The sequence below is a fragment of the Pseudochaenichthys georgianus genome, chromosome 6 (assembly GCF_902827115.2).
Source record: "Pseudochaenichthys georgianus chromosome 6, fPseGeo1.2, whole genome shotgun sequence".
In the NCBI taxonomy this organism is placed as follows: Eukaryota; Metazoa; Chordata; class Actinopteri; order Perciformes; family Channichthyidae; genus Pseudochaenichthys; species Pseudochaenichthys georgianus.
In genome coordinates this window covers 8,021,609-8,042,140 of record NC_047508.1, presented here as the reverse complement: position 1 = coordinate 8,042,140, position 20,532 = coordinate 8,021,609, and the positions used below count along the sequence as shown (strand labels likewise).

The window sequence follows — 20,532 nt, the reverse complement described above, 5'->3', positions numbered from 1 at the left end:
CAGCTATTATTGGCAGCTTAGCCGTGTGGAGAAGGAGGTGCTATGTGTTCCCCTAAGTGTTCTGTGCTGCTTAGCCCTGATATATTTGATTCCCCCTGTCTTATGTAATATATTTGTGGGAACCAACTGAAGTTGTGTGTTTGTGTTGTGTGTGTGTGTGTGTGTGTGTGTGTGTGTGTGTGTTGTGTGTGTGTGTGTGTGTGTGTGTGTGTGGTGTTGTGTGTGTGTGTGTGTGTGTGTGTGTGTGTGTGTGTGGGTGTGTGTGTGTGTGTGTGTGTGTGTGTGTGTGGTGTGTGTGTGTGTGTGTGTGTGTGTGTGTGTGGTGTGGTGTGTGTGTGTTGTGTGTGTGTGTGTGTGTGTGTGTGTGTGTGTGTGTGTGTTGTCAGGGATGTCCTACATAGCTGCTGTGCTGCTGATGCAGTTGGGGGAGGAGGAGGCGTTCTGGGCTATGACAGCGTTGTTGGAGAAACCAAATACCTGCCCCAGCTGTTCGACCTCAGCCTTACCAAGTAAGAATGAGCTTAGTGACAATAAATATATAAATGAATAAATAGTAAATACAATTATACTTACAAATAAAAACAATGACTTTAGCTTCATTAGAAAATGTACTACATAGTTCTGGATAGAATATATTTTTAATTAACGAAATCGGTTGATATTGAAAGTTTGTTACATTTTTGTTTTACTCTTTTTTTGATCTATAAAGTATATCTAATTGTATTCCATTTCTTATTTAAATATTATTAAAAAATGTGGCAATGTTTTATTTGGTGCTTTGCTGTTAAACACATCTGAGCACCATGAGTGCTGCAATATGTATCCAATCAGTGACGAGAAATAGCACTAACTTCACTCTGCATGGGGTTCATTAGGAAGGTCCCAATATGAATCCCTTGTACTAATGCAGACTTGACAAAGAACATCTTAATGGTGTCATTGGTGTGGTTATATGTAAATGGAATAATGTATATAGTTCCACAAACACCTTCTCATTTTGCATTTTAAGAGTAAATTCAGTGAGCTAATGTAAGAACAATATGCGCAAATCGTACAGGCTTATGGCATGTATGTATATGCACAATATTTATGTATACATTTACTGTTCATGTTTTTAATTTATATTTTAGCTTTATTTTGTTACATTTCTTTCATAATAATAAGAATACATTTTATTTCGAGGCGCCTTTCAGGACACCCAAGGTCGCCTTACAGTGCATTTAAAAGTTAAAACAGCTAAAACAAAAACGCAACACAATTGAATGGAACCGACAAGGCAATACGGCAGCATCAAACAGGCAAGAGTGTGCAGTGAGAGGGGGATCTGTGATAGCAGGTTGAATGTGAAGGTAATCATGAGTAATGCATATTAAGACATAAATAATCAATGTCAATGTAGACGCCACTTATGGCTGTGTCCTTAGTTGAAAGCTGTTTAATGTTTGGAACACAGCAGCGTGCACTGCTTGTCAAGTGGAGACGAACAACCAATCACAGCTGGAATACATCTTTCCTGTCTCCATAAACACCATTCAATGTTAGCCAGAGTTTTAGATCTGTACAGTGTTTCAACTTTATACTTTTAATGACTTCTGCTGCTCGATGTCATCGTGTTGACACGGAGCTGAGCAGAGCATAGAGAACACATGTGTCCACCAAGACAGACATATTTAACATCAGGTAGATTGATACTTTAATATTGGTAACAAAAATAAATAATGAAGTCTGAGAGTTCATGATAAGTAAAGGAGCTTTTCAAACTCTCTGTATGCAGCTGTATGCCGCATTTACTGTAAGAATCACACACATTTATTCATTAGTGTATACTTGTTCGGTGACTGGCTGCTGTGTTAATTAACAGCAGTTACATAATCTTCCAAATGAACCACAACCAAAATGAATCATGTGCTTGCACGCATTTGCGCTTCACAGGTGCGCTCCAGTGCTTCTACAAATAGCACGACACCCCTTCTAAACTGTAATATGTTGTCTAATCAGGGTCCAGCATCAGGTGAAGGTTTTCGACCAGTTTCTGAAACACAGGAAGCCGAGGCTCTCTCAGCACATGGTGAGTGCTTTTCATTTTTCATTACTGTTCAGATTTTCAATCACAGGGTTTTTTACGCAGCCTAAAATACTTAGTTTTTGTGTAGAATGACCCTTTTTACATGGTGTTGAAAAAGTGAAAGAAAATGTCTGTTTGTACTGGACATTTGAGAGTTGACTAAGAGGGAAAATGTTTCTGAAAAACCACAATGACAAGAAAAGTCTTGAAATGTGTGTTTGTGTTTCAGTCCATAAATGGCTAAGTGATGAGTAGTTAATCTGCGAGAGAGGCCACTGTAATGTATCCGTCAGCAGCTGGGCCTCTCTGTCACACACTGAGTTCAGCTGTAGGCTCGTCATGTTCACTTAGTCTGTGAAATGTCCTCCCTCTGTCCCTATCATTATTTAACTATTTGTAAGTAATGCATTTAGAAAAATTCACAGCTGACACTTATTGATAAAGAGATGTTTTCACTTAAACAAAAACATTTCCTGAAGGGATGCATAAAACAGAGGTTGAAAAAAGGAAAATGCATCAAGAATATGGGCAGAATAAATCTGAAAAGACAATTTGTGAAAGTAATAAGCATGCTTAGTATAACTTAAAGGGGACCTATTATGCAAAATGCACTTGTTGATGTCTTTTATACATAAATATGTCTCCCCGGTGTCGGGGAACTCACAAAGTGTCAGAAAACAAAGCCCTCTCTCTTTTCCTCCGTACCAACATCTCTAAAAAATAGAAAAAAAGGGGGTGCTAACAAGCAGATCCAGAATTTTCGCCCCGGGCCGGAATGATTAAAGACAGTGGTAACGTTAAGCTCCGACGTTATCTGACTTGTTATCGGTACAGGAGACATTTAAAAAATATATGTCATATGTATTATTGCTACATACACATTATATCTCAGTTTTAGTTTCGCCAACTCCGTTTCTAATATGCAATAAGACTAAAACATGCGTCTATGATGTATTTTCGAGCTTTCCAATCCAGATGAGATCTCTCTGTCCCGTCTGTGTGTGAGGGGGCGGGCCGTTTGTAAAGGTCTCCTGACTGTGTTACAGACTGTCTTCCTGGTTAGTGGTTACTCTGGGTTCTGTCTTCAGGACAGTGTTGGATTTTTTTGATAATTGGATGGGACTTGATTGGATTCAATATTAGAGTAATTTTCTCGTTTGTGTGTTTGTTTAAATATATTTGGCCTTTGTTTATGTGATTGAATGATTTACTCAAATAAAAAGGTTGATGAATTATCATCTAATGATTTGTATGATGTGTTTATGTTAAAGGTCACTTTGAATGATTTTAACTAATGATAATGTAGAAAAACTAACATTTTAAATTAGGGACGGTCCACATTAATTTCGGGACGGCTTAGATTGTATTTCGGGACGGTTCCGGGAGGATGGGGAAAAGCCCTGCAGCAGACGTTCCATTCAAAGCAGAATCAGCCGTTTGCAACAGGGCAGCAAAAGAGGGGTATGAGCAGTATGAGGCATGGCTACAATGGGTGTTCGGTTTGGTATTTTAAGCAAAAAACTTGAGACATGTTTTGTCTAGGTATGGCCCTAAGTATATTTTTCAAATGTAGCATAATAGTTCCACTTTAAAGTACAATTAAGAGATTGCTCTCCACAGACCAATGTGGTTGTTTGCCATTACATATTGCAACGACAAGACTTGCACGTAATGAAAGTATCTTTTGGATACAAAACACAGCTAGATTGAATGCTATATAATGGAAGATGTAGAGCAGTGATTCAAGATGAAGAATATGTAAATATAATGAACTGAAGAATGTCGATGAAATTGATTTTATTATTTACTCAATTTTTTTATGATAAGCTACAAACATTGTATAAAATGTTCTTCTCAGAATAAGATTGCATCAAAAATGGGGCCTTAGCTTTTTTTTGATATTATGATTTTTGGGTCTTCCCTTTCCTGTAGTGTTATACAGGTTTGTGTGCATGTACTGTACAGTAAATGGTCTACAAAGGCTAACATCCCTGTGTTCCCTGCAGAGGGAGTATCTCTCTGCAGCCTGAAACGCTAACCAATCAGAGCAGACTGGTTTCAGACAGAGGTGGAAAGAGGTGCTGCAGCACAAGCTGTGGAGGGTCTCAGTGTACTTCATCAGAAGTGCATGTTGGATGTCCGAACAGCTTCAGACAATACCCCTTAGTCTCCTTAAAGTATGATTTATCTCAATTACAATTATACATATATATGGCCTTCTCCTGAGCATTCTTCTTAGTTGCAGCCGCTCTGTTCAAAATGTCTAATCTAAGCACGTTTTCACTTTGATGCATCGATTTGGGTCTTTGAAGAGGTTGCTATACTTTGCCAACGACTCAGCAAGCCTGGGAGAAAAGCTGCCCTTTCGGAACACACACACACACACACACACACACACACACACACACACACACACACACACACACACACACACACACACACACACACACACACACACACACACACACACACACACACACACACACACACACACACACACACACACACACACACACACTCTGTGTGTTTGTTGGCACAATAGTTTGCGGCCCTTTATAGAAAGAGACTATTACAGATCGGTGGTCAGCATTTCTTTTGGAAGTAGAGTTAAGGCAAACTAGCTATAAACAGACTTTTGCAATTGGGCTGTACTACCAGACCTGAGCAAACACACTGACTGCAATTTAGACACAAAGGACCCATATTATTATAATCTTACTTTGAAGGTCTGATAACACACCAGAAATGAGTCTGTTGGACAAATTAAGAAATTCTTTAAACTTACATTTTTACATTAGTTTTTTTAATTAAACTTATTTAAATGTTTTCTGACCAGTGTAAATATACACTCATGGTATGAGAAAATAAAGTGAGTTGAGGGAAGAAAGCGTAGCTTTTGGTCGAAGACCTCAATATGTAGGGCGAAATAACTACAAACAACGTATAAAATATTCAAGAAGAAATACCTAAATTCTTCTAAAATGTTTATGTTCAGCAACTAAAAATAATAATATTGTATTAGGAAAAAAACATTACATTACAGTCATTTTCTATAATTATTTTTCATAGATTCTCCAAAAACCATGCAAGTCTGTGTTTGATTCTAAAAATACATATTATTGATTAACTAATAAAGGTCAATATTATAATTGGTCATTTACTTGAGTTTGTGTAATCTGTAAAATATTAAACACGTTCACACTAGATTGTAATAGATATGTCTTGGAAGGCTTTTCCAGTTAGAAAGTCAGTGAAGGAGTTCAGTAGTTGACAGCCAATTGCAGATATATTTCCGTCTGTCTGGAATACATGTTTGTGCTTGCGAAATGAACCCCCCTTGCTCCTTCCTCCCCTCGCCCCTTACTACCCCTCCCTCCCTCCCTGCAGGAGTCGGTGGGAGTCCTGTCAGTCCACTTTGTGATGCCCTGGTTCCTCACACTGTTCACTTCCCTGCCCTGTTGGGACTCTGTGCTGGCTGTCTGGGATCTCATCATTCTGCATGGTGCGTACACACACATGCACAAGCACACTCATAGAACACACTGACATTTGTGTAGATTATTTTTTCACATTTACATAGTGCCAAGTCAGGAAAACAATTGATTAAATACAGTTTTTTACGGACAAAAAAATCCATAACTCTTTAATTTGAGCGTTATTCAGTTTTGTCCATTAGCGTGATGATCAGACTTGTTTTATGGTTTGATACCTCACATACCTAATTGTCTTTCATCCTCTTTATCAAATGTTAATAGCTTTATTAGCACGACTATAATTACATACAATATTGCCAAGGCATTGTACAAATAATGGCAATTACAACCTCCATATATATGGAGAATATACATGTTTTTATACATTCTTAACAAAAGCTGATTTTTGACACATGTTTTAAAACTTTTTTAAACATGAACAAACTAAAACATTTCCCAACTCCTAGTGCCACTTTCTTAACCCCTTAAAGTGACCAAACAAGAAATATTACAGGGGAATTGCTGATTATTGTGCATGATATAACTACGGTGGGCGGCAGGTGCAAACGCGGAACAACGGCCCGAAAACCTGCAAAAAATGAAATGAATACAACAAATACAACAGAAAAACGCTGCATTTACAGAAATGATGCAACCTAAATACAACACACAAACCCCGAAAAACAAATGCAACAAAAAAACGCTGCATGACATGCAAAGTCCAAAGCACTTACAAATACCAAAACACATAAAAAAAAAAAACATTCCGGAAGTGCTCCAGGCCTCTAGGGGGCGCGCTACGTGGAACAGATTGATGTCTGACCAGACAGAGAGAACGAACAAGAGTGCTGGAAATAAAATTTATTTAAGTGGAGAAGGTAAGTTTTGTTTTGTTTTTATACATAGAGCGTCATATTTATATAGCTAGCGTTAGCGTGCCTAACTACTACACCAGCTGAGGAGAGCTTCACGTGAAGAGAAGATAAAGTGAGGGAAGAACATTGTTAAAAGAGATGACAAATCAAGTGCAGGCAAATAACACGGGCCATAGTGAGTACCGCGGAAAAAGGACATTTGAATTCTTAGTTTGTTTATATGTATGTATTTTTGTGTAGATGTTGCAACTATACAGAGCTTTAGCAATTGCCTGTAACTATGGTCATGCTAATACAGCTATTGAATTGAATTGAGAGAGAGAGAGAGAGAAGTGACAACATGTGAAGAGGGAAAAAGTAATGACTGGAGAGTAGTGTGCATTAGACACGCTCAAGAACAAATATAGAGAAGACATTCAAGGAGAGAGAGAGACAAAACACAGATTCAACGGTAAACATGATGTATCTTTCTATTTATTTAGCTAACCACTATTTAGACTGTGTGTTTTTGATTGACTTGATTAAATGGATTTACTACATCAATGTATGTCTTTTCAGGCTGCCAAGTTTTGTCCTTTCTGTGGCCAACATCTGGGGACAGTTCAAGTGCTCTGTGGCTCCTGTGGCAAACATGTACAGTTTGTGGCTGAAGTTGAACACAACAGTAAGTTCACTTTTTTTATTGTATCTGTTTCAAATGCAAGAAATAAGGATTCAACACACTGCTCTGTTTAGAATACTAATTGCAGATGCATACACTAGTTATCAGCATGAAGGACACATTTTTTCATTGTCTGTTTATGTGAAATATGTAGAAGCCATCATTAAATTGTAGACCAATGCATAATTAAATACACAAAACAGCTTATATTATACATTCATAATTGTGTATTAGTTCTATCTTTATAGAGAACATTATACATTTAGAATCAGATTGTGAGACGGTGAGCGTCTGGAAAGTCACACTGCCATGGGGCACAAACAGTTGCTGACGTGATGTTTCCTTCATTCTCAGGCATTCCATAAGGAGGGTCAGGAACTCACGCTTGGGACCACCAGTGTCCCCTCCATCCTCAGTGTGTCCCTCATCATCAGTGAACGTCTCATGAGAGGGATCGAATGAGGCACCTTTGAAGCCGTGGATTGCTCCATCCCACACACTGGCTCTATTAATATTGAACCTGCTGCAAGATGTATTTGTTCTTTTTGCAGAGAGTTCTGCAACAATGTGTGCCGCAGTCAGGTATTCTGTGCTGGGAAAGACAAAGTGATGTATTGTAATATTAAATGATGAAGCTAGTAATAAGATTTACAGTATAGAACAATTAAGTGGTAATAGTAACAATTACTACCTTTGCTCCATTTTGTCTTCTGGCTCAGACTGGCTATCAATAATGAGAAGTGCATACACATGTGTGTGGTTGCTGCAGTGAGAAGACAGTTGAATAATTATTTTCAAATACATAATATATACATGACAGTCACACTTTTGTCATACTCCTGCACAATCTTTGTAAACATTTGAAATGGATGCAACAAACAATATCTGATCTTTGAAAAATATTTGTGGGTGTTTTTTGTATCGTCTTCACTAAGATGTCAGATGTTGTGGGTGTCATTTGGAAATGTATGAAAGTATAATTGTTCTGCTTCCTGGCAATGTTACCCACTGTGATTGTAAACACACAAATGTAAAAATAAAGACACACACCACACCAACTGTGTCACGATGCAACTGTCAACATCGTTTACCTATAGAAGTTGTTCTGACCCGGGGCAGACTGGACCTCTTCCTGGAATGGGGTTGGTGCTGCATCCTATTTTTACCCAGGAAATAAGTGCACACAAAGGTATTTATTGACTTCATGTTCACAAATTCAAACCTACATGGTATAATTACATTTGTAATTAGTCTTACCCGATCAGACGCTGGTTGTGGGTGCCTGAGAGGTCTGATAAAGGTAAACAACAAATATATTCAAACTACTGTACTGTTAAAACATTCTGCTTCTTGTGGCACAAAATAATATGTTGACTATGTTTTATTTTACCCTGGCAAACTGACTGAAATAAAATAAATTCACTTTAATTAAGAATAAAAGCCATGATAAATCCAAACTGACCAAGGTACATTATATTGTTGACCGTCCTTTAACTCTCACATTAGGATTTACATTGGGGCACAATAAACCAACTCCTCTCTGCACCTAATATATCTATATGATGTCAAGAGTTACATTTATGTGCACAGTGCTGTCTCTTGACTTGCAAGCTCTTTTACCAAACAAGCTAATGCTAGCTGGGTAAATATGACGCTCTTTGTATCAAAACAAAACTTACCTTCTTACATATCGACTTTTTCCACTTCGATCAACTTTGTTTCCTCCGGCTTCAATTTGCAGCACTCTTGTTCGTTCTCTATGTGTCTGGTCAGACATCAATCTGTTCCACATAGCGCGCCCCCTAGAGACCTGGAGCACTTCCGGAATGTTTTTTTTTGTATGTGTTTTGGGATTTGTACGTGCTTTGGACTTTGCATATCGTGCAGCGTTTTTTTGTTGCGTTTGTTTTCGGGCTTTGTATTTAGTTTGCATTATTTCTGTAAATGCAGCGTTTTTCTGTTGTATTTGTTTTCAGGATTTGCAGCTGTTTCCTGCTAATGTATGCGTTTTTGGCCGTTGTTCCGCGTTTGCACCTGCCGGCCACCGTATATAACTGATGATATATGCAGGGCTCGAAATTTACTTTTTTCCTCAGTGTCCCACAACTGTCCCGAATTCTACTTTGTATCGTCCCGGATATAGAGAGGCGAAGTCACGCCCATCTACTTCCGGCCCATGGGACCCCGGAAGCGAAACATTTACATTGAATTCAATGGAGAGAGAAAACGTATCTTTTGATCCCGTTTGAATTGTGCCACGAACTACACATATGATGTTTGTCAATCTTAAACAATAAGTTCCATGTCAAAAAAGTCACATGTTGTCGTAAAACTGTTGAAATATAAGACTATGAAAAATACGCGACTACAAAGACTACAAATCCCAAATCCCATTCTGGCTCGCGTAAGTGATGTCACAGGCGATAATGCTCCAAGTGGTTGTGACTCGCAATTAAAGCGAAGAAGATCTCATAACTGATTTATTCCCTCCAATAAATAAGAGATTGCTAAAAATAAATTCACTTTTACAAGATGCATGTGTGCTTTGTACCAGGTTGTAATCACATAAGTGATCATACCACTTGCTCGTTCTATCGATTCCCGTCTGATGAAAGGACCAGGAGTCGCCGGATCAGACATATCAGGTAATACACATGTTGTGCATGGAACACAGTCAAGTTAGCTACCTAGCTAGTAGCGACGAGTAGCGAGCACGTTAGTTAGCATTACATTACTTTAGTAATGGTAGCCTTACCATGAAATTATTATTTTATTACATGAAGTAAACTAAAGCAAACAGATATTGTTCTAAACTGTATTAAAGTAAACCGGTATTATCTTGAACTGTATTGAAGTGAACATGTATTATTTGGGACTGTTTTAAAGTAATCCTATATATATATATATATATATATATATATATATATATAAACCTTCTTACATACACTTTCCCAGACACCCTGACACACACACACACACACACACACACACACACACACACACACACACACACTACACACACACCCTACACACACACACACACACACTACCACACACACACACACACACACACACACTACACTCCTGACCAAGATATCAACACACACACACACACACACACACACACACTTCCCAGACACCCTGACACACACACAATACACTCCCTGACCAACACACACACACACACACACACACACACACACGTCCTTTTCAAGGTTCTTTTTGGGGCCAATATAATCTCAAGTACTGATAGCTTTGCATGACATTCTTCTGGACGTGTTTCATTGTGATGACAGTAAGGGTGAGTCAATCTGTTTGTTGGAAAGACAGTAGTTGAGTGATTACTGAGAGAAAATTATTAGAAGAGATAATTATTCAAAGTGTTGTTACTTTAAAGTGTTGTTACTGACCTTTTCCCCTTTTATTTCCTTTCCCTCACCTGTAACTGCTGAGACCCTGAGGAACATGCACACTGACCTGCTCTGGCAACCTGATTTCCACTGTACGTAATAGTATTTGGTTATGGTATATTATTTATATACATCAAAGGCACAATGCACCCCCCAGAGACACACATGTATTGAGTGTGATATTTTGCATAGGTGATGTGAAATCATCTTTACGTACTAGAAAACTGTAGGAGCGGCAACTTGTTTTGAAATAGAATTTTTAATATCCGATAATAAAGTTGTTCTGTTTTCTTTATTCTTCTCTCTTCCCAGCTCCATCCATCACCGTGCTCTGTTCCTGCAGGTCCTGCTTGCTAATCAATGCTTTATTTTTTTACACAATTACAAATAAAGTCAATGTATTGTATGACATGAAGTGGTGCTTCATTCGGAGTCAATAATAATTTCATTCTGCCTTCATCCATTCTGCCTTCAACTGCACAATGACTGTGGACTGCACCGACATCCATGTAGCTGCCCCCAGTAAGATGAACCAAGCAAAGAGGGTCACCATCATGCCCAAGGACATCCAGCTGTCCCGCCGCATCCGCGGAGAGAGGGCTTAGACTGACCCGAGACCAGCACACCCAAATACAACGGCTCTTTTAAGAGCCACCTACAGTTTCAAAGAGTTGCAATCCTACGTTATTATAATGATTAAACTGGTTCATGTATCACTTAGTTTACTGAACCGTGATGAATGAAAGAAATGAGTGAGGTAGTGGTTTACTGAAGTTACAAAGACATTAATATATGAGTAACAGGTCAGTGTAAACACAAGCTTCTGTCAATTATGGATCATTCAAACTATATACAAATAATATGTAATAACGTTCTAAAATAAGTATTCGGTATATTCCTTGATAGCTTTTGGAGAAGGTTGTTTTTAAGTTTACTAAAATCTATCGTTTCAACTGTTTCACTTTATAAAAAGGAACAGGTGAGTAGAGCATCATTGAGTTTCTTATTCTGTCAGTAAATTATCCAAATGAAATGTTTATCATTATTTTAGTCAACCCTAAACAAATTGATTGTACCTTTTTAATAATGACCTTACATGGTCGCCAAAGTTAAATTAACTTCAGAAAATCAAATCAATTCATTTCTCCAACAGTCAACTATTTTCATAAAGAATATATATATTTTTCAAAGTCAACTTTATTGTCAATCTTACTCAGTTTGTGTTTATAGACAGAGGGATCAAAAAGACTTTTAAATCAAATAGAATTATACAATTTACAGATATGTATACAAATATATATATATATATATCCTATATACACCATCATGTATAATGATGGTGGACACTTCACTGTCTGGATGGCAGCTTGCTGGTCTCTGCTCAGTCGCATTGAGGCAAGCATTGCCTCAAGCCCCCGACCCCCATGCCCCTTCACCAGCTCCGGCACAATGACAATGGCCTGATGTTGAGGCCGCGGCTCTGGCTCAGGTGACAAAAGCCATGCCATGCCACACTGTGCGCCCCTCAGTGCAGACCTGAACCAGTCTACATCCTGAGTGGCGATGTCTCTGGCCAGTGGGTTGTATGTCTCCTCTCACTGTTGGTAAAGTTGAGACACCGGCTGGACTACTTTGGAAGTGCCAGGCTTCCTCCACTGGCACTCAACATCTGTGGAGCTGATCTGCCACATATTGCCAATATGGCACATATTGCCAATGCTGCAGCGTGGCTGCATTTGTACATCCCCTGTGCACAATCACAGACAGCGCTCTGCATCGCGCCATCGTCTCCCATGCAGATCTGTACAAATAAAGTAAGTACCATGTTTGTTAGCATGCTATAATAGATTGAATGAGCAATAATACAAGGATGGTCCGGATCTGGGGGTGGGAGGGGTTATTTTTCCATAGTTTTGTGTCTGTCTGATTGTTGTTATTTCTGTATTTTTTGTAATTTGTGTTGTACTGGTTGTGATTGTACATTGTATTTTTCTAAATGTGTATGAATATATTTTTGAAAAACATTTGATCAACAATAAAAAAGGACTTGGTCAGGATCTAGACTCAGTGTGTAGTTAATTAATTAATCAATGCTCTCTACATTAGGAAAACACATACCAGTGTACCAGAGGGAGTCACACACAGCTGTGCCTAGATAACCAAACAAATTGACAAGATAACCAAAACCCTTGAAGCTACACACAGCAAATAAACTCAAATGACACAACAAGATGTAAAAGGAGATCACACATACAGTATAGTCGATATAAAACTGGCCGCTTCAATCTGAAGAGCAACTAAAACAAAACACGGGAGTCTACCTTGTTCTTGTGAACACTAATGTTATCCACACAGCATACACAGAGACCACGAAGTTCTTAAGGAGAACACTAGTTCCTGAAACAAAATACGTTAGTGTACCTTGTTAGCTAATGTTAGCTAGCTGACATTAACGTTACACATTGCACTCATATTACTCACCGAAACCTTGTAAAGCCGGTCCCGCTGCTCTTACAGAACCGACTAACTCCCCTTTCGTGTATGTACAGCTCTCAACGTGTCCAGACTTGTAGTGATGTTCACCTTGTTTTATACTTTTATTCTCATTCTGAAAGAAACAGGTGAAATTTGCTAACGTGACGGCCGTCTTTGTGATGGTGACGCGTATTGTGCGAGACTAGAGACCTGTAGTTCACTCAGCGGTTTCACACAAAAAAATGTGTAACTTCACAGTTTTACGACACATTTTTATTTTTTTGACTTGCAAAATATTCTTTTAAATTGACAAACATCATATGTGTCATTCGTGGCACAATTCAAACGGGATCAAAAGATAACCTTTCTCTCTCCATTGACTTCAATGTATAATTTTACGCTTCCGGGGTCCCATGGAGGCTATAACCAGCAGTGTCCCAAATTTAAATTTGTATCGTCGCCCCCCCAATTATGCAGAATACATATAATTTGATACTTTTTTGTCACTTAATCATCACACCATAGACTCTGGTCCACCATGTAAGTTTAAAATACTTATTCTTTTAAACATATGAATATTAGTCTGATCTGTTGCCTCTCCTAGAGTAGAAGGGAAGAGAGTTGTTTTAAGACATGTTTTTCTATTGTTTCTCAATATCCAGACTAATGTATCATTGTCATGTCAACATTGAAGAATTCTGATTTGTATTTTTCAATTCAATATGGTATGGCTGTATGGTCTCTGTGTTTTATGATCGGAACCCTCTATCTGGCAATAAAAGTGGTATGAATGAAAATAAAAAAACAGAAGTTCCATAATACAGTTTAATAAATGTATCTGTTTTCAGTTCTAATTACAAGTTATCCTCACAAGTCGTCAGTAGTACTATAGGAATATAAATTGATCTTCTATCTTCATTCATGAATGTCAATCATCTTGCTCTCACAGGCACAAAAACAACTGGATCATTACTCTCTCTTAACATGAAACATTATTCTCATACCAGAGTTGATTGACAAACTAAAATTACCTTGCGACCCCCTTTCTAATCGTCACCCAATCTGACTGACGTTCTTGACCCAAACAAACTAAAACACTAAAAAAAGATGAAAAGCTAAATGATTAGCTAAATGCCTTACGTTTTTTCCGCTAAAGATTCTAGCCTGGTCACTGACTGGCTGACAAAGAAAATACAAAAATGATCGGCTACACCTCTTATTCTGATCAACTGTATTTCACATCATTTTCACAAACTTCAAAAGAACATGACACCGCATTTTAGGACATTTGTATGCATTGTAAGGCACACTTGACCCTTCCGTTGCTAGCGTTAGTTAGCGCTAGCTAACATTGACACTTAAGACATCTAATTTACCACAGTGGAAGACGATGCATCATGACCAGGACTTGAGATGTTTTCGTTTCGGGAGTCGGCAGAATTGGGGCTTGCATCAGGGGGCTGTTTATTCAACCATCTCAGCATTTCTTTCTTCTTTTTTAAAGTCGTGACCGTTGCATTAGCGCGAGTCTAGCAGCAGTCAGCAGCAGATTGGATGACGTGGAATGCATTCTATGATTTGACAGCCCAATGACTTTGCAAATAACACCCATTTTGAAGTTTACTTTTAATTTTTTTTTCACTGTCCCGAAATAGTCCCAGACAAAATAGATTTGTGTCCCAGTAGGAATTGTTATGGTCCCCGGGACATCGAGACATCGTTAATTGCGAGCCCTGGATATATGCATATAATATATAAAGAAAAGAAAGTTTGCAAGATATGTGAGGCCTGGTGTAGATGGAACGTTTCAATCCGATTCCCTCATGTTGGGCCACACAGAGACAAACTGTCCTGCGAGACTGCAGCTTATACATTTTGCTTCTGTTTTGCATTAACAAAGCAATAAATATGTACACTAATTTTAGTTTTTTGCCTCTTTCATCAGGTCTGTCAGCTGTGTTCCGTACTGCTCTCACCATCATGGAGCTCCTGGAGCCTCGCCTGATGGAGCTGAATGATGAGGGAGCAGTGTTACCCCTGCTGCTGAGAGTTCCTGTTGATGTGTAAGTAATGTCAGGTTCAACACGTTTCAATTACCACCTGGTCTGTTGGAATCAGTTTGACCTTGTTCGTTCTGAAATTCGTATTCTTAATCTGGCTTGACACGCAAAACAGATTTACTGATGATATTCTGCACAAATACACACATTTTAATTAAGCAAGCTAAAGCTGGTTACATCCCTAGCATTAGTCCATATTGCCAAACAGGCGACACTGTTTCACACAACGTACTTGTCATTAAATCGGTAAAAATATGATAAAAATGCGATATACATTTTATACCTGCATTACTGCTAGTTTGTCACTCACTATACATATTTTCATAGCTTTTGATCACATGAAAATACAGAAACACAAGCAATCACAACAACATACATTCTTTAACGTGTATTAAATATAAAATATCATTTAACCTGTAAAACATTTACAACCGCTGGTTGTTTTCACTTACACGTTCGTTATACATCTGTCACTTACTATACATTTATCTTTTCACAATGTTTGGTAATCTGAAAATACTCAGGCACATCACCGCAACGTAGCTTCATACTGTTGACTAAATATTACACATGAACATATCAGAAACTTGCAGGTTAATCTATTAGAAAGAAATACAAAACTGCTTCTACAAAATAACACAGTAAATACATGTCCATTGACATTCTGGTGTCCATTAGGTCCCACACATATGTGACTATCCATAATCCACATTTTGTTTTGGACATGTTGCGTGCGACTAGTAGCCATGAATATCATCCCAGACCACCCTCAAGAATGTGATCAAGTCAGTGGGCCTTCTAAAGAATGTGCAGCACAGTTCTCAGAGCCCAATTTCTGGACTCAGTCCTTAAAAAAAACCCAGGCAGCTCATGAATATCAATCGGCTCATCAGGACGGGCCATATTTTGACACCAAGCATTCCAGGAAAGGCAGAGTGTCGTTGTTTTGCTCTGGTTGTCTTTGTACATGTTTGGATTAAACATCCTTTATGCTAAATTAGTTGCTTCAATGGCAGCCCATGCTGCATTCAGTGGGACCCCTCCCTGTCTTATTGTTGAATATAAACGTCACATGCCGACAGACATGTTTTGTAGACATGGAGCTGTCGTTATGGCAACTCAGCAGGGTCACTGGGTTGTGTGTGTGTGTGTGTGTGTGTGTGTGTGTGTGTGTGTGTGTGTGTGTGTGTGTGTGTGTGTGTGTGTGTGTGTGTGTGTGTGTGTGTGTGTGTGTGTGTGTGTGTGTGTGGTGTGTGTGTGTGTGTGTGTGTGTGTGTGTGTGTGTGTGTGTGTGTGTGTGTGTGTGTGTGTGTGTGTGTGTGTGTGTGTGTGTGTGTGTGTGTGTGTGTGTGTGTGTGTGTGTTGTGTGTGTGTGTGTGTGTGTGTGTCACACTTATCCAGTTTATGATATTTGTTTTTAATAGATAAGCTGCCTTAACTGCTTACATTTCACCCTCACGGTCCGACTGTTTGGACCTGAGTTTGTTTACCTTGGACAAAGATCTGTCCAGCAGACTCTGGATAAATGGAGGCTTTACATTTCCATAAACGTTGCTGTGTCCCAGGCAGTGATAAAGCACTTTATCATGAGTCAGGTGGGGGGAGTAGGCGTGCTAGGTACGTACCAATGTCTTGCAAAGTGGATTATGAAGGGCAAATCTTTAGGATTATGAAGGGGAACAGCTAAACAACAGTTTACCATTTGATTTAAAGGGGCCCTATTTTGCTCATTTTGAAATGTAATATCAGTATGTAGTGTCTCTACTGTCACATGTCTCTGTTATTTAATGTTCAAAAGCTCTTTATTTTTCTCATACTGCCTGTGCTGCAGCACCTCTTTTCACCCTCTGTCTGAAACCAGAGCCCAGTCTGCTCTGATTGGTTAGCTGGTCGGCTCTGTTGTGATTGGTCAACCGCTTAGGCCAGTGACCACCAACTGGCGGCCCGCGGGCCACATCCGGCCCGCCAGACATTCTCATCCGGCCCGCACGACGGGGGTGACTGTGGCGTTGGCGGAGTGGTTACTGCGTGCCAACAGAGGCTGGAGCTGCGGGACAGTATCCTAGAAGCAGGGTTGGGTTGTAACGGAAAACATAACGGCGTTACGTAATCAGAATACAAAAATCAAGTAGGCTAACTGTATTCAGCTGGCGTTACATTTGAAAAACGAGTAATCTGATTACAGTTACTTTCGTAAACCTGAAGTGAATACATTTTGGAATACTTATTGGAATTATTGGTGGAAAAGTTTCCTCACAAAATGTAATATTCATTACCGGCAGAACTGTGTGCACACTGCACAGCGCTGCAGCATGTCTGTGAGGCCCCGCCCCCGCACGCAGATTAGAGAGATCTCTTTTCAAATATATTGAAAGTTAGAAACGGAGATGGTTAGATAAAATGTGCAAGATAACGTTTATGTATCATTTCTTTATTGTCGAAATGATGACATTTCATAACGGGATGAAATCAAAGTGAATGGCCTGCTGCTGCTGAATGCATGGGGCAAGTGACTGGAAAAAGTTTTCAAAGTTATTACATCGTTTCAGATAATAATGATAATTCATTCTATTTAGGGGCGCCTTTCAAAGCACCCAAGGACACCTTACAATTCATAACATATTCCAAGGAAAGGTTTTAAGACAGTACAAAGAATGCAGTCCGGGTGATGTTTTTTATGTGGGGTGCAGATGAGGGAGCTGTCCAGAATGACACCAAGATGTTGTGTTTGAGTTCTTGATAAGCCATGAAAACAGTAAAATAAGTGTCTCCTGTGCCCCAAAACATACCCATCCGTTATGGAAAAAGAATGTATTCCAAAAGTAATCTGAATACTATTTATAAAATTCTGGGCTATATAAAAATCGCTGGCCCGCGATAGCGTCTATTGGTTACATTTCAGCCCTTGGACAAATGTAGTTGGTGATCCCTGGCTTAGGCCCTTAACCTATCACGTACAATGTGTTGGAGCACTTGCCAATAGAAACACGAGTATTACATAGTGATGTCACTATGTTGTAGAAGTAAACAAAGGAGTCCAATTTAAGTTTTTGGCAGTGGGGGTCTGTGTGGGAGAGAAACTCCCTCTGGAGGAAACTTTGGGATTTGAGCCTTTGCAGACCATTTACATGCACAAAAAAGTAAAACCCTAAAAATCATACAGTTGCAATCAAAATGATTCAAACCCGATTGTACATTTATTGGCAACAATCACAATTTCTCTGCTGTATGCAATCAGAGTTAGGTGTAACACTAATAAAATTACTTTTGTTGGTAACGGAGTAGTGTAACGCGCTACTTTTAAAATAATGGAGAAATCACACTACAGTTACTAACATTGCCCCGACACGCGTTACTTCGTTACTTACTAAAATCATTCATAATCATCACACTGACAGACAAGAGGGGTTTCCGCCGCAGGTTTATATGTACGTAATCTGTGCGACTTGCACGTCCACATCTCCACTTTCGAGGGGTGGAGCCTGAGGTATGCCATTATTTTTGAGTTCTTCCGAAGAATAGACAGGAATGTGACGGTGAGGTGCAAACTGTGTCCAGGCCAGAAGCTGTTATCCACTGCTGTAAACACCACGTCAAACCTCATATATATATATAACTCCCCAAACAGGCGAAAACCTTCCAGTTTCACCCACTATCTCTGCCACCTCCCTCCATGCCTGGTTCCTCCGGTTTGTATCCCGTTAATAGTTCTGGTCGTAAAAAACCGGGTGATTTGCTACCTGACGCTTCCAGCTCAGCTTCAAAAGTTGAACATTGCTCAACTTTTGAATCCTGGAAATCTTCGCTTCGGTCCCCCACAATGCAGTTCGGCGAAAAGCGAGGCAAAGTGACGTCATCCCCATTCAAAGTCAATGGGCAGAGAAGCGTTGGAAGATTTGTTTAAAGCTGCTGTGTGTGTAGATGTGTGTGTGTGTGAGAAGGCCTGCTCACAGAAGAACTTCCAAATTGGTGAATCGCGGTAAAGAAATGAATAAGAGAAAGTTAATCTGTCGGCAGCACAGAGCTTCTGTCAGCCAGAGGGTTATGTCAAAGTTGAGATAGTTATTATGTGAGGAGAATTCACTAAAATACACTTAATTTCTTTGCATTTAATTGTAAAAAACTGTCACGAAGCAGTGTTTGAACCAACATTAGTCATGGATTTGTCTTAAATGCAATCATTCCAATATTCCTTTAACACTGTCACAAAAAAATAGGCATTCCAGGCATATTTTTATAAAATGAATAACAAATATCGCCAATGTGCCCTTTTCTGCATTTGAGCCCCATTTCCTCTCATCCTCTGCACCTGCCTGTTGTCATAAACATGTGTTGGACTGATTAACTCGGCTGAAGATCAGACCATATTCTTTTTATTTTTAAATGATTCATTAACTTTGTCTTGCCACTGTAAACATTATTATTATACATTCTAAAAGGAAGAAGATAAAAACAACATTTTAATTTAACTATACACTGAGTATTTAACTAACACTGTTCATATTTATTCATGAGTTCCCGTACAACATCCACTCCCCCTCACCACTGACCTATTTCCCTCTCTTTCAGCACCTATGTGTCATTGTCCCTCCTTCAGTGTCCATATCTCCTGTTCCCAGTCCCGCTCCTCCTTTATACCTCCTCCCACTCACTCCCTATACACACAGTTTTTCCTAATGCCCTCCACCAGTCCTATCTCTTCTCTTTTGTTTACCCCCCTCCTTTGCACTAGTCAATTCCCATAAACCTCCATGGGCCGTGCCTGCTCCCCCATGTTCTCATTTACTTTTTTTTACCGCTCTCTCCTTCTATATACTTCTTTTCATTCATTCATTCATCCTCATTGACACACTGAGACCCTCGTCAGCTGGAGGGGTCCACACATCATTTGTTTACTTCACATTGACAAGGCTGGCTTCAATAAAGTCTGTGCTTTAGTTTTTCCCTTCTCAAACATTCCCAAATGAGGATCACTCAGTGGGTCTGTCTTGCTTTTGGTCCTTCTACTTTTGACATGTTATGCATTTTACATTTCGTAAATACAACCCCATGTCTTTCTTGGCAAAGCAACCTTAAACTGAAAAATTGGGTTAAGAAGTTAAGTGTTGGAACCTTAACATCATGTAAGGTAAATGATGCCCTTTTTACCACACACAAAGCAAAGAACCGCAGCATAATTTGTGTGTACTTTCTTTACTTTAACCCTTATCTCCATTTTGATACCTAGATACTTACAACATAACCACCCTTGATGTTGTAAAAGTGACTGATACTGTGTTTTTATTGCATTAAATATATCAAAAGGATGCTCAGATAACTAAAATAATAATACAGATTTATAAAAAAGACAAATGTAATGCTTTGTAAGGTCTTCCGCATGACTGCAAGCAAAACACTTTTAAAATGCTTGTTTTCTGAATGAAGGGGCTAGGCTAAGCTAACATAATAACTGCTCCGTCCACGCTACAAATTGAACAGTCTATTGTTTGTGCGCATACATTTATATACATTGA

General features: G+C 39.1%; 1 protein-coding gene across 1 annotated transcript in view; it reads left to right on the top strand.

The window, feature by feature from the left end:
• The window catches only part of LOC117447970 (uncharacterized), a 114,013-nt gene that overhangs the window by 227 nt on the left and 93,254 nt on the right, over nucleotides 1-20,532 (top strand). The window contains exons 2-5 of the mRNA XM_034085010.2: nucleotides 422-509; nucleotides 1,999-2,068; nucleotides 5,453-5,567; nucleotides 14,905-15,022. Coding sequence (XP_033940901.1) covers nucleotides 422-509; nucleotides 1,999-2,068; nucleotides 5,453-5,567; nucleotides 14,905-15,022 — 391 coding nt within the window. The remainder of the gene's footprint in view (nucleotides 1-421; nucleotides 510-1,998; nucleotides 2,069-5,452; nucleotides 5,568-14,904; nucleotides 15,023-20,532) is intronic.